General features: G+C 37.2%; 1 protein-coding gene across 2 annotated transcripts in view; it reads left to right on the top strand.

The window, feature by feature from the left end:
• The window catches only part of ANKFN1 (ankyrin repeat and fibronectin type III domain containing 1), a 249095-nt gene that overhangs the window by 196429 nt on the left and 37824 nt on the right, over nucleotides 1–14842 (top strand). For both annotated transcript variants that reach the window (XM_081272561.1, XM_081272562.1), the window contains one exon: nucleotides 6573–6788. In XM_081272561.1, the coding sequence (XP_081128687.1) occupies nucleotides 6573–6788 (216 nt within the window). The remainder of the gene's footprint in view (nucleotides 1–6572; nucleotides 6789–14842) is intronic.

Genomic DNA, 14842 nt, shown 5'->3' with positions numbered 1-14842 from the left:
AATAAAATTAATTCTGAAAGGTTTACTGCTGCCCCTCTGTGCTGTACTTCATTACATAGGTTGTTTACTGCCTTGTGTCCTCAGTGGCCTCAGAGGTTTTAACAAACAGTTCTCTTCATTTCAACCTACTCTTTGTTGCAGAATCTTCTCCTAAACTCAAGGAGAATTTCTTGGAACTGGGCCATGGAAACTATGCTGAATTCATAGTATTCCTTCCTTTCATCACTGATCCACTTGATTGGACCATACCACTCTCTCTCAAACGTCTCATTCTTTAGGATGAAGTACATACCCAGGGGGCTCAGACCCCTTAGTGGACCCTCCCATTAGCTCACCAGGCAGCCCAGACCTGCATGGATTGTAGACTGAGCAACCTTGGAATTTCAAGCAAGGCTCTTTATCATGTGTTTATTGGAGGCTTCCTAGAACACTTTCCTCTGATATCAGTAACATGAGAAGGATCAGGCTGTTACAAGCCAATGAAGTCAGATGCTGAGGGATACCATGATGGCCAGTGTGACCCCACTCAACTACTCTTATTGCAATAGTCTTAGATTTTTTGGCCTCTAAATCTATTGATCCTTTTTCATAATGCATTATGCCTTGTTTAAGTTTTGATTTATTTATCATAATCATCCCCTTGAAAATATTCTAAATGTTTTCCCTCCTATTGTTTACTGGGGAAAAGCTCAAGTCTGAATGATATAGTATAATATGTCTATATTAAAGTAGTTGCATCTTGCTTGCATCTTGCAGGAAAAAACTATTAAAGTAGTTGCATCTTGCAGGAAAAAAAATATCATACACAAAAGAGGAAAATTGACTGTGTTTGTGTTAAACTCATTCATGAGTGCACTTCTCACATGGAATGTTAACTAGTGTCCCATTCCATTTTTTTTAATAAATTGCTTTCTCACACTATAAAGCAACTATTTAAAGCCTTCTCCTTTCCTCCACACCCCATTCCCCACATTCTCTGTCTCCATCTCAGGTGATGGCTTTACTGTCTAATTCATTAAGTAAATAAATGAGTATGGGAATAATTTTTTCACCAAATTTACAAACCTCCGTGCCTACCTTCTCCTTCTTCCTTCCTATTCCAACAGCTAAAGTCTCACTCCTCCTACCAAAGGCTCATCCCTCCACATAAACTCTGGATCCTGTCTCATGCCCCCCCCCACCCATGCTAATTTAAAAATACTCTAGTATTGCCAATTTGACCTCCCCCAAATTCTCACATGGAATGTTAACCACTTTCCCCTTCAGCTACCTAACAATCTCTCTCCTACCCTCTTACACCCAAAATTTTTAAAACATTACCTACATTATCTTTTTCCATTTACTTCCTCATTTCCCATAAACCCTCAGCCCTCTCTGACACTTTTGCTGCCACTATGCCTGTAAAACTGCACTCTAAGGCCACCAGTAATCAGAGGCAAATAATGCTAATAAAGCCTGCATGAGCCCTTGTGAGAATGGAAGTCCTGATGTGTTTTAGGTGAGGAGGAGAAGCTGGGTTGAAATCAAGAGGCATTCTGATAAACAGTCTAAAAGAAATTTTGAGGAGAAAAGGGGACCAAAAATTCCAGTATATAAGGGAGAGGGGACAGGAGAAGTAGGAGAAGTAGGGCTTCTTTTCTCATTCTAAATAAATATTCATTTATACCTAATTTTATATTTGCAATTCTGTATTCTTTCTCTTAAAGATATCCCCAAAATGATAATAGTGAAGGCCCCCCCAAAAATTTTCCATTTTCATCTCTGTCAATTACCTTGTTTCACTCAATCCAATGACCACTTTAAGTCCTCTTTGCAATTGATATCCCGGCAGCATTGGACACATGTGGTCCCTTTCTCCTTTTACAAATTGGCATATTCATTGGCTTCCACAATTCCACACTCCCCTGATTTTCTTCCAGCTGTCTGGTCTGTCTTTCCCATTCTCTTTTGCTAGGTCACATGCTATTTTCTGTTCAGAGTCCTCTTCTTCTACCTCTTTTTCTTGATAATTCTTACATTCCTTCAAGTCTCAGCTTAATTTTTACACTTCCTTTCTCTGATCTTCTGATTAGGTGACTCATTCCCATAGCATCTTGTATTCTCCTTTCAGAACAATGGCCATAATCCCATTCATTGTTTTATCTTTATCTGAATAGTGATCCACTTGGACCATGGCTTTAAAAAATGACCATGAGTTTAAAAAATATGTCTATCTTGATTACGTCTATATCCCCAACACCTGGTATATGTTGGGCCTTCAGTACCTACTAGTTGGATGAGTATTATATTTGTCATCTCAACCCCAGGGACCCCAAAAATTGCAGTTAAGGGAAACTCCATCTAACCAAATGGAAAGTAATCACAGAAATGTGTCTCATACCACAATTAATACCTGGATATTTCTCCAGCCCTGCATAGCAGTCAGAGCCTCAGTCCTCAATAAATATTCAGCACCTTACAGATCCCTCATCAAAAGCATGTTATACATTCCTTTCTCTCCTTCATGTTTCTGTTTGCCCAATTAAATAATAAAGTTGCTTTAATTTTTTGCTGTGGGCTCTATTGCCCAAACTATTTTCTGGTCTCTAGGATGAAAATGTCTAGAAATATGATATGTTTAAATGACATAAGAGTTTGTAAAGCACTTAGCACAGTGCCTGGCACCTAGTCTCTGTTAAACAAATGAAAGTTTAATGAAATATAAAACGCCTAGCACCTTTTTGTCAGGGGAGGGGTAAGGTGCAGGGAAAAAAAACTTTTCAGATGAAGAGGAAAAATAAACTTGTGAATTGATAAAATATTTTAAGTCACTTTACTAATCTAAAAAATTTTTTGCAATGTTCTGAGGATAGTAAAAATATATTATATATAACCTCATTGGCATCAGCCATATATAAATCCTGTTAGTTCACCTCTTGCATATCTCATTTTACTCCCCTCCTCTTTCCATTCTAACTACTACTGCCTGATTACTCCAGTTTCATCAAAAGCCTTCAAAGTCACCCCTCTGTTTCCATTCTTATTCTTCAACCCATTCTCCACACTTCTTCTAGAGTAGCCAACCTAAAATGTCCTGACCACAGTATTCCCTGTCCTTTCAGCAGTGGTCCAGTATTTTATCATGGCCTATGGAGCCTTAATCACAATCTTTCTCTTCCTCCTCTGTGTCTATTGCACACTGACTTAACCTTCATCGTGGTATATACCAATTGGTACAATTTAATCCTTGTTTTCTGTTTCTGCTATATAGTAATCTCCTCCTTTAATTAATATATAATAGTAAATAATAATAGTAGAACAACAACTTTTATTTGTTTAACAGAATAGGTGCCAGGCACTGTGCTAAGTGCTTTACAAACTCTATCTCATATAATCTTTACTATAACATGATGACAATGTACTAGTATTGATATTCACTTAACAGATGATAAAACTGAGACCAATAAAAGCTAATTTGTGTCCAAGGTCACACAAATAGAAAGTGGTACTTATGGATTCAAATCCAGATCCATGTATCTCCAAGGACTGTATTCTTCCCAATACTCTAACATATTATTGTGTGCTAATTTACAAAAAAAAAAAGTGGGCAAAGTTTTTAAAGAAATTATCCACACTATATCAAAAAAGAAAAAGTAGAAATATATTCCACATCATTTACAGCCTACTTAGAAGCAGCCTTTTATTTTTTTATTTAAAAGAAGGTAAAATATGCATTAGTTAATTAGTTAAAATTATCTAGGCAGAAAGAGAGAGACAGTATCTGTTAGCATTTGGGGAAGAAAAAAAAAGATAAGAAAGCCTGCAAGTGACTAAGACCTAGCATTGTGTTCTTTCTTTCAGAAAAATAGCAAAGTTCTCTTCTTAGGAAGAGACAGAAGTATACTTTGCTCTCACAGATGTTATCTATACTACTTATCTCAAAACACAGGAATAATCTGAAAAGTGTAAATTGTATTACATTAAATTTTCATCCTCCATAGTTTTTTAAGAAATTAGTGTTAATGAGTAAGAATTAGGTGACACTTTTTGATGATATTGCGTTTTTCCCCTTTCTCAGGGGAGGGGAAAAAAGGGGTTCCCCAAAATTTTATTGTTCTTTTCTAGGCCTTCACCTCCTGCCTCTGGACTTCCTTAAACTTCTCATGTCACCTTAAACTAAATACATATTTCTAAAAATGTGCCTGTAGTCAGGGTTTGTTGCTAGTCTTTTAATATGTTCTGTTTATAATCTAAATGCATCCTGCCAACTATCAAGTTCTCTTATTCCTCTTTACCCTGTAGAATCATCAAGAAACTTAACCTTTATTCCTTAGTATGACAGGTATTAACATGGTCAATTTTTTTCCTTTAGGCCCAAAAGAACCCTGAATCTGCCTCTTTGAAATACAGCTTCAACTTATTTTCAAAAGAATATTCTGCTTTTAATTGCACCCCACACCCAAGCTAACTAGCCAACCCAATTAATGTCAATGAAGAATTTCAGGAAGATTTTTAGTGCCTTCTTATTAATCCCATTAGAAAACCTATTCAAAGTTGACAGTGAACCAATGACATTAACCCTATACAAATGAAATGACCATCTCAATCAGTGTATATCCATCAGCCTTGGTCCACAGCAAATCATAATTTCCAATGTCTTAATGAAAATATGTATGTTAATTGAGTTGACAAACAATTGAGTTCTCCATATGTGCCAGACACTGTGCAAAGGACTCAGAGACACAATCATGAAAGATGATACAATCATAATCTTATTACATGAACATCAATCTTATGCAGTAAAGTCAAAGATGTGCTACGATAGAAGTTTGCACAAGAAGCAACAGGGAAAAAGAAGATGGTAAATTCTACGTCAGAGCTTTAGGAAAATCTACCCAGAGAAGGAAAGACTGAAAGGGCTGTATCTTGAAAACGAGTAGGTGTAAGCCAAGGTGGACTCCAATTAGAGCAGAAAAGAAAGTCCATACACCATTTAGTAGCAAGCTTGAGAGTTTGCAAAACACTTTCTCATGCATTGTTTAACTCCTCAAACACTCTTAAGAGGTAAGGATTATCATAAGAGATGTCTGAGAAGGAAAAAATTTTAAATTAAGATAGTGAAACTCAGAATCAGAGAGAATAAACAGTCCAGCTATTAATGAATGGCAGCCAGCCCTCAAACTCAGTATCAGTTTAAGTCTTAATAGCAGTGGTGGCTGAGGCTGAGTCTAACTGGCTCAAGAGAACCAATTGTTACATATTCAGGAATATTGAAAACTTGGTGTTATACCCTGGGTAGCCTAAAATCAACTGTGGCAGGAATATTTACACCACAGAGATTGGTATATGCTACAAATCAGTCATGCCCCATTTTTTTGTTTTGATTCATAGCCCATTTACAAGCATAGCCACTGCATATTTAGCAAACTGCCTCTATATAAAACCATAGAACTACATAGGACTGAACTAAAAAGCTTATCCAGACTTACTCTCTCTGATTTAGAAGTAATTTATTAGAAAGAAAAAAATCTGAGAGATTAGACTATTTTTAGAAAATAATAATTCTGACAAATGAATTTTTATGATATACTAATAATTATGAAATCCCTTACTCATTATGTGTCTGATCTTTTTGAAGAATAAGAAGCTTAAGACATAGTCCTTACTCCAGTGTTTTCACAGACATGAATACTAACCAGCTGGCTCATTTATTTTTAGGACAGCCTTGTCATTTTTACAATTTCCAATTCACTTTTGCTTTAATGCTAGCAGGTCATCTCATCATCATTTATATGAGTTCACAAAAGTACCAACTGGGAGCTTTGGGATTATTTTTTTTGAAACATATTTAAAGCAAGAAGGGATTTTATCCTAATCATCCAGTGCTCTGTGTTAGAAATCTTCACACCCTGCATATTTGTAAAACTCCTGTTGATTCTAGTAGTACCCACGCAGACCCCTCCACATTTAGTGTGGCATTCTTCCTTTCCTACCTTTCTAAAAGTATTGTCTGCCTTAGTTGACCTAGTTCATAAGAAATTTTAACAAACCTTTAAATAAGGGAAACTCACCAAAACACAGATAAGTCAAACCAGGCCAATCTCTCAATTAAAGCATCTTGAAGGGAATGTGCAGTCATTTGGGGATCTGTACAATGTGCTACATTGTCAATTCACTTCTTCATTTTAAACAACCCCACCTCATACTAGCTTACTGTAGATCTCTTGAAAACTCCACAAATAGCATACTTGAAATATCAGGCATTTTTCTTTAAAACATCTGGGATTCTCTTCAAGTGCTGGTAACTGAGGTTTATGTGCTGGTGTGTCTATGTGGGTAAGAGATATTTACAGATATTGAATTTGCTTTAAAAAACATAATATTTGTGCCTCTTGCTATAATCTTTGCAGGCTCATGGTGAAGATATTTTCTTTGAGCCTCTGTTAAAAACGTTTCTATGATGCCACATATTTTAGGTTTAAGTCTTAAAAACACTTCTCAGAAATCAGATAATTATTCACATCTTTTGTTGCAATTGTGTTCATTTTCTTTAATAATATCATCTAAGCTACCAGTAATCTATTTATTTCTAGAATTTACTTGGAACACACAACTTGGGAAGAGTTTACTATGAGCCCATTAAAGACCGGCATGGAAACATACTAATAGTCACCATCAGAGAGGTGGAGATGCTTTATTCCTTTTTTAATGGCAAATGGATGCAGATCTCAAAGCTTCAAAGCCAGAGGAAGTCTCTATCAACACCAGAGGAACCAACAGCCTTAGACATTTTACTGATAACCATCCAGGTACAAATTGTTTTGTTTTTCATTGTTCTGATATATTTGAAATCCCAAATACTATTATGCAGGCTCTAGTGAAATATACCAAAAAACATCTACAGATGCAGTGGTGGAGTAGAGAGATTCCAGAAATAGGCCATTCCTCATACTCCACACACAGGAAAGATGCCAAACTTATTTTTATTTATCCCTCTCTAGATCTGGAACTTGTCAAGTAATACACAGAATGATCGCTCTGAAAATGCCCTGACCAACTGAACCAATAAGAAACACTCAGACCAATGACTGAGTAGGGTATCTATCCACAATATAACCAAGACATCAAACCAATACCAGATTGGACTGTAAAAATAATACATGTAGATTGTGTGTTTGGATACATTTATATGTATATGATACTGAACAAAAACACTTTGACATATACTCACTCTTGCTTGTTCTGTACAGTACTTTCTTAGAACAGACAGGCATTATTAAATCCATTTTAGGAATAAATAACCAGGGTTCAAACAGGTTAAGTGACACGAGGGTATACACAGAGGTCAATTTAGTGAAGTTAATGATGCTTCTATGTCACTCAGCTCTTTACTTGCACAAGCCCTTTCAAGGCACTGATCAGCACTCTGGCAATTTTGCATTGATAATTTTGTATCAGAAACTGTATTGGCTTCAGACCCTGCAAAACATGGAATGCATTCTTGGGCACACAACTAGAAAATGGCAGAACTGAAATTTCAACTCGGATCTTCTGATTGGAAGCTGGATTCTTTCTGCTCTGTCACAACCCATCTTGGGATAGGAGTTAGGATTTTAGTGAATGAGGGATAGAAGATGAAATAAAGCCTGAAATACTCATCTGAGTACTGAATAGGCAACAAAATTCAGAACCCAAGCACCTTGGATGCAGACTCTTGGCCTGGATGGCAGCAGTGGGACACAAGCCCATGTCTATTCGTAAGTGCATGCTCTGTCCCAGTGACCACTCTGCCTCAAGTGTTCTCATGTAAACATGGACATCAAACTGTTTCTCACTGTTTCTCTCCCCCACCCTTAAAACCCTGTGATGAGTATGAGTTGTATAGAACTCAACATCTAGGTAGAAAAACTGGCAGAAACAGCTACTCTAAGCCCCATGAAACAAATGGCATACATCCACCAGACATCCCATCTGGAGTAACAGGAAAGGAAGGGCTCAGTCACACATGAACAAGCTGAATCTGCACGTTGGCCCCAATAGCCACTCATGGTCACCTTCAACAGCTAATTTACTTTCTAACTTCTTTTCATTCCCAACTGAGGGGTGTCTGGTACAATAATCTCATCTGTTCATTACTTGCACTGGCCCAAAGCAGGACAAAAGTCCAACACAGCAAGGGTAAGCTAATTGGTCAAAGCCAATGCCTCTGGATTTGATTTTATGGAATGTGGGTTCATAGGAAATTGATAGAGAGTGTACGTTCATATGTGGAGGTGGTGGGGGCAGGGAATACAGACACATTCGTGGCTCCCCTCTTCACCTTTTATAAGCAAGTGCTAAAAGAAACATTTAAAAAATCATAATAAATTGAGCTTTTACAGGGTGACTAATACACTAATCCCCTATAGGGATAAACTGGGGTCTGGGCTACCTTTGCTCCTAGAAACACAGCCCAGGCCCCAGCATGATATAATACCTGGTTTCTCCTAGACTTATTACATTAAAAATGTGTTACAGGTGCAGAAAAATTCCAATCTGGTGAAAGGTTGTTAGAGAAGGAGACCAAAAATAGAGGCAGGATCAGGTTTCCACACAGATCCAAGTGGAAAATTTACCCCCGCTGACTGGCGCATTCCTGCTTGATGTCATTCCCACCCACCCCACTCTCCCTTTTCTTCCCCCCATTTTTTCTCCCTCCCCACCTTCCCATACAGGTCCTATGCTGGAGAGGAAGTGGGGAATAAAAATCCTAGGGCTGGTATCCAATCAGTTATAGATTTAAGATTTAATTATGTCAGATTTAAATTGGCTACACCAGCTTAAAATGAGGATTGAGCTAGGTCTTGATGGTGGCCCAAAGCAGTCTGGGTAATTCCCACAATGACAGGCTACAAACCACTTGATTTTCTCAGGGCAGTGGAGTGATGACCATCAGGCAACCTGATTGGAAACCTAGGTTTTCTCCTGCTACCTCACAACTTTGGAATCAGGCTGACTGGGTATGACTCCTGACCCCACCCTTTCTAGTTATGTGACCAGAGCAAGTTACTTAACTTCTCACCTCTTGTATCTCCTCCTCCTCCTCTAAAAGCTCTATTTCGCAGGGTTCTAATGACGATTTAATGGGTTAATATGTAAAGCAGTAGAAGAGTAGCACAGTAAACATTCATGATTTTTTATTATTTCTTCACTCAGAAAAATCCAAGCAATACTATTTCTCCTAAGGACACACCCCATCCACCTCTTCTTCCCTGCTCTCCTGGGATACCTCTGGCACTAGCCCAGCCATTCTTTAGGACACTTCATTACTTCATCCACCTTTCATAATAATTAGGAAAGTCTGTATAAAAACTATATAATCAGGGCTGGGGCTGTGGCTCAGTGGTAGAGCACTTGCCTGTATGTGTGAGGTACTGGGTTCGATTCTCAGCATCACATATAAACAAATAAAATAAAGGGTCATTGACAACTTAAAAAATATCTTTTAAAAACTATATGATCTACAATAGGGTTTTCAATAACAGGCCAAGACTCTAACAAAATCTCAGCCTGTAACTAATCTACTAATCCATAGGGCCCCAGGGAAGCTCCAATACCCAACTCCCTCAACATCCTGACCTCCTCAAACGCAGACCTTCACAACTGACCTCTCTCGAGTATCTATAAGAGAAAAATTGTTCTCATGCTTTCCTGCAAAAGAAAAGAGAGATATGGATCATTTAGAGTCCCTCTAAGCAACCTAATTGGCAATGAATGTATATCCAATAAGAAGGCCCCTCTTGGGTGCTGGGTTATTCTCTTCAGGGGTTATTTCAGTAATTGAACACCTCATACGTGAAGTTTCCCCTGAAGATTAATCTCTCACATGTTAATTCTAACTTTGTAATACTTTGTCACATCTATATTATTTATTCTCACGAAAACTCAGTTGAGATTGAGTAATTCTATTGTCTAGTGCACAGATGAGGCCATGGATTTCAAGGAAATAGCTGGGCAAAGTCATATCAGCTGAAATGCAGCATTATGAGATACTAGGACCCACATCCCTGGTCCCCTTCCCATTCCACCACTTTGCTTTCTCTGCCTACTTTCTTTAAGATATGTCCAGGGAAATCATGGTGAGGCTGTCCTCTTTCTCCTCCCATTCCTGTTTTCCTCTCCTCTTCTTGACATCTGTAGGTACCCAATATCTTCTTACACTGCAGGTACCCAAGACCAACTACTTCTTCCGCCCTTCTCTACTGTTTTCCTGCACTTTCCTATTCTTTCTATCCCCAAGCAGCAACTAACATAAGTATCAAAACCTACAGGAATCAGAAAGATTAATGAAAATGAGCTAATTTCTTAATGACTTAAGAAACAGTTGAGTTCACACAAAAACTCATTCACCGATATTCATACAATCAGTATTCATAACAGCCAAAGGGTAGAAACGATCTGAAAATCCAAGAAAGCTGATGAGTGGGTACACAAAATGTGGTGCAACCATATGATGGAATATTATTTATCCATAAAAATGAATGAAGATCCATGTTACAGAATGGATGAACCTTGAAAACATTATGCAAAGTAAAAGAAGACCAACACAAAATGCCACTTATTGTATGACTGCATTTAAATGTTTGCTATATCCATAATAAGCAAATTCATATTAGTGGTTCTACAGGCACAGAAGGAGAAATTGGAGAATGGTAATGAATGTGAGGGTTCTTTCTGGAATGATGAAAATGGCCTAGAATTAGACAGTGGTGGATAGTTATACAACCTTGTAAACATACTAAATACCACTGAATTGCATGCTTTAAGAGGATGAATTTTATGGTATATGACTTATAATGTTTAAAAAAGAAAGAAGTGAAAGTAATAGGGATTACATTAATCTGGAGAGTCCTTGTCCTATCTAAGGAGGCATTCCTATTCAGCCTCAGCTATTACAGTGTAAAAATGTAATCCCATTGATTAAGTATGCTCTGCTTTTTAAGAGAAGTTAGAAATCCAGAGTGTAGGGTGAAATCTCTTTAAAATTGGGAAACAATTCAGAAAATTAAAATTCTTTGTGGTCTAAACAATCTTGGTCTTGCAAAGACTACCAGTCACGATTTTGTGACTTGTACTACCCTCACAATTCAGCTTCCACACCTCATCCAGCACAATAAAGGCCCTGCAGTTATCTTAAAAGCATCTATCTATTGTTCCCTTAAAAAGATCTCAGGATATCTGATCGATATGCCCTTCCCAGTTACCGCACCCACATAGCATATTTTCCCCCAGAGGCCCAGCCCCAGAACCTACCACCTCTGGGCCTTTCACTTCATATTGAATAAACAGTTTTTTCCAACACCAAGGAGGTGCCAGGCACTCTTCTAGGTGCTATATGAAAAACAAATGAATAAGTCAAGGTCCTTGCTCTCAAGGAGTTCAGTCAAGGGAGGGAGACAGACTTGTAAACAAATCAAGGTAATACAAGGCAGAATTAAACCAGAGCCCGATAGCAGTACAAACAGTGTACTATGGGAGCTATGGGAGCACACACAAAGCAGCTATTAATTCTGCCTGGAAATATCAGGGAAGGTATTGCAGAAGATGTGGCATTTGGCTGAGCCATGAAGGTAAGTTAAGTTTATCAGGTGGGGAAAAGACAGCAAGAGAAGGGAGTGAGGAAGAATTAAACTAAATAGAGGAAATAGTAAAGAAATGAGGCAGAAGTTGGAAGAGTAGATCTCACCCTCCCTTGGTTCCACATGGACCTTACAGTCTTCTTATGGCCTTTATGGTGGGTTAGAAAAATTGGCTTACATATTTCTCCCATATACTGAAATGTTAATTTCCATGAAGGGAGGAATCATGTCTTGTTCATCTTGGTGTCATTAATAACTTAGCATAATGCTTTACACATAGTGGATGCTCAATAAAAGTTGGTAGGATAAGTGAATAAACTAACAAAAAAGGAGAAAGAAATTCAGGAATGTATGCAGACAGAAAAAGTAATCCATTATGGCTGAAGATAGGGGACACAAAGGGCTGTAATGGAAGGTAGAGGCTAGAAATGCAGGTTAGAGGCTAAATCAGGTAATATATAGACCTACAGACATCCATTTTGGTTTCACAGGGCCTTTCTAGTGTACTTAAACTTATTTCTCTTCCCAAGCATTTTTCAGGTTGCAAAAGCATTCTGACCAATAAAGAACAAATGACTATGTAAAAGCAAGGGAATTCATAGTAGATGCTCAGTAATAGTCCTTTTAAAATTGAATGAAATAGTGAATTACTCCATCCCAGAATGGTGTTGGTTTTTATAAAACCACGGTATGTTCCTAACTCACAATCTATTTGTGGTCACTTCTGACTCGCATGTTTTTCTCTCATACCCTGACCCATCCTATCTTTGTACTCTTGGGTTTGAGTCTTTACAAGCACATTTTCTTATTAAGTTTCCAACCCTAATTATGATAGGCTTATTTTTCCAATACATTGGGTCATTCATAGCTTTATTACTATTTTCCAGAAAATCAAAACCACTCTAAATTTGGGACCCACAAATTTGACACACACATTCTTGATTTTCTTTGTCTGGAATGTCAATAAATAAACTGAATATATTGGTCCTCTGGACCAATCCCTCCTGAGCCATCACTCAATCTATATACTATTCCAATACCATCTTCATTAACGACAAATCTTCAACCCAGATATTCAGCTTATTAAAGTAATGTGGTCATGATTCTGCTTGTTTTCAGGTTATCTTAATGACACAGATTACACTGGAGACTTCTCCTTGGTCCGTGACTCCTATTTTATAGCTGTTAGAAATTAAAGTTGTCTGTATGATTGCTCTTCACAAACCCATGGTGACTCCTCTTTAGTGCCTTGGGATTTCCTGTGTGACTGTAAATTGAATGTTTGATTGATGGTTCTTTCTCATTTTTCCTAAAGATCAATATGACGAAGGTCTTTAATTACTAGGGTCATCCTGTGTTTTCCCCCTTTCTGTTGCAAAGCCAGGCATATTAGTCCTTTGGTAGTCTTGAGGGACTTTTCTAGTTCTCTATGACTTCTCAAAAATAATGACCCATGAGTCCACAGCCACATCTGCTTGTTCAGTAAGTGCCCCTAGGTTGCATATGATCAAATTCTTCTGATCAAAGAAGAATTGGCAATGAATGTATATCCTTCTATTTTTTATTCCCACATTAACCATTTCTCTCTCCTTAATTAGTTGTTTATTTCCTAAAACACTTACCTTGACCAAACTTCGAGTCAACTGCTTACCTAAGATCTATTTTTAAGAAACACGATTGAAAATATTAGTAAGTTCGGCCTTTTTCATCCTGGTAGTAATAACAATTCATCCTTCTTGATAAGAAGATTGATTTTTTGTACATATTATATTGTCTTCCCAATTATGACCATTTTTTATTTTGTCCTTTTCTACAATTACCATGTTGTTGTCTCTACTATAAAATTGACTTCAGTATGTTATAATCACCAATTTATTCTCTTTCTCTACCTCCTCAAGAGTAGGTATCACATCACCTTTACCAGAAACCCCAATATTTCCCATAGTGACCAATAAACCATGGGAATTCAAGCTTCATAAAGATGGGACAGACGACACAATACACAACAGAGTATGTTAGATTCTGCAAATAGTTAATCCTACAGATGAGAACTTGTTCTTTCAGAGCACAGAGGAAGCCTCATACCTTTCTCTTCCATATATACAAGTTTGTTTATTTCTTGCCTCATCTACATTTCGTAGAGAGTTGATTCCCTTTATTTTGCTCCTATTTATTCATCTTTATTAATACTTTTTGAACAAATCTTAATTGTAAACATGTATGAGGTACATAGTGATGTTTGATATATGTGGGCAATGTAGAATGATTAAATCAAGCTAGTTGGAATACCTATCACCTCATTGGCTTATCTCGTTGTGTGGGGGGGTGTCTGTGTGTGTGTGTGTGTGTGTGTGTGTGTGTGTGTTGATACTTTTGAAACTTTATCTTAGTTATTTTACCCTTAGTGAAAACCAAGCTTATAGGAAACCTTCCCTTTACCCGATTCATCACTCCTAAATTTCTCACACCCTTCTACCCAAAGGTTTAAAAAAAAAGCTTTATCTACTAATATGGGCAGAAGGGAAAGAGAACTGTTTTCTAATTATTCACTATGAGTTCCTGCAGTTGTTCAGGGAGACAAAAGTCATAACCCAAATACTTCATTAGGTACTGATCACAAATAGAACAAGAATTGATTCAAATATCTCTCTGTACTTAGTTGGCATTTTCTACTCTATCAACAACTTCATTCAGTCTCTGCAGCCTGTAGAATATTTTGATGTGACAATACAATGTAAATCCAATGCCAATACATTGCAAAGCAAAATTTTAAATATTGCAAAAGATGCAGAATTTTGTGAAGCTGATGAAGATAATGTGGAGACCTAATCAGCATGCAAAGCCACTGACAATTGAGACTCTAAGATTAGTAGACTAGTTATGATTGACAAGCACAAAATGAACAAGAACTGTATAAGAACATTTTAAGATTCCAGGAAAAATGTCTTAAGATTCCAGGAAAGAAATTCTGAAGCCCTCAAATATTTTTGCAAAAATTATCCTCTTCATGATGACTTTGTGAAAATCAAGTATGAGGAGTACCATTTCAGTTATAATTTAGTCTAAAGAATTAACTCCCCCCCAAAAAAAGGGAATAAATGCTTAACTCATTCTCAGAATTAAGCTATAACTACAACTTAAATGTTAATAACATAAAATTATTATCTCATGATTACTTTTTTAAGATACAGAACCAATCAACTTTTTATATATACTTGCTATAAAATTTTGTCTCTGATTTAAAT

This window comes from Spermophilus citellus, assembly GCF_964194105.1.
Source record: "Spermophilus citellus genome assembly, chromosome: 17".
Lineage (NCBI taxonomy): Eukaryota > Metazoa > Chordata > Mammalia > Rodentia > Sciuridae > Spermophilus > Spermophilus citellus.
The sequence above is the reverse complement of the archived record's forward strand: the minus strand, read 5'-3'. Positions and strand labels throughout refer to the sequence as shown.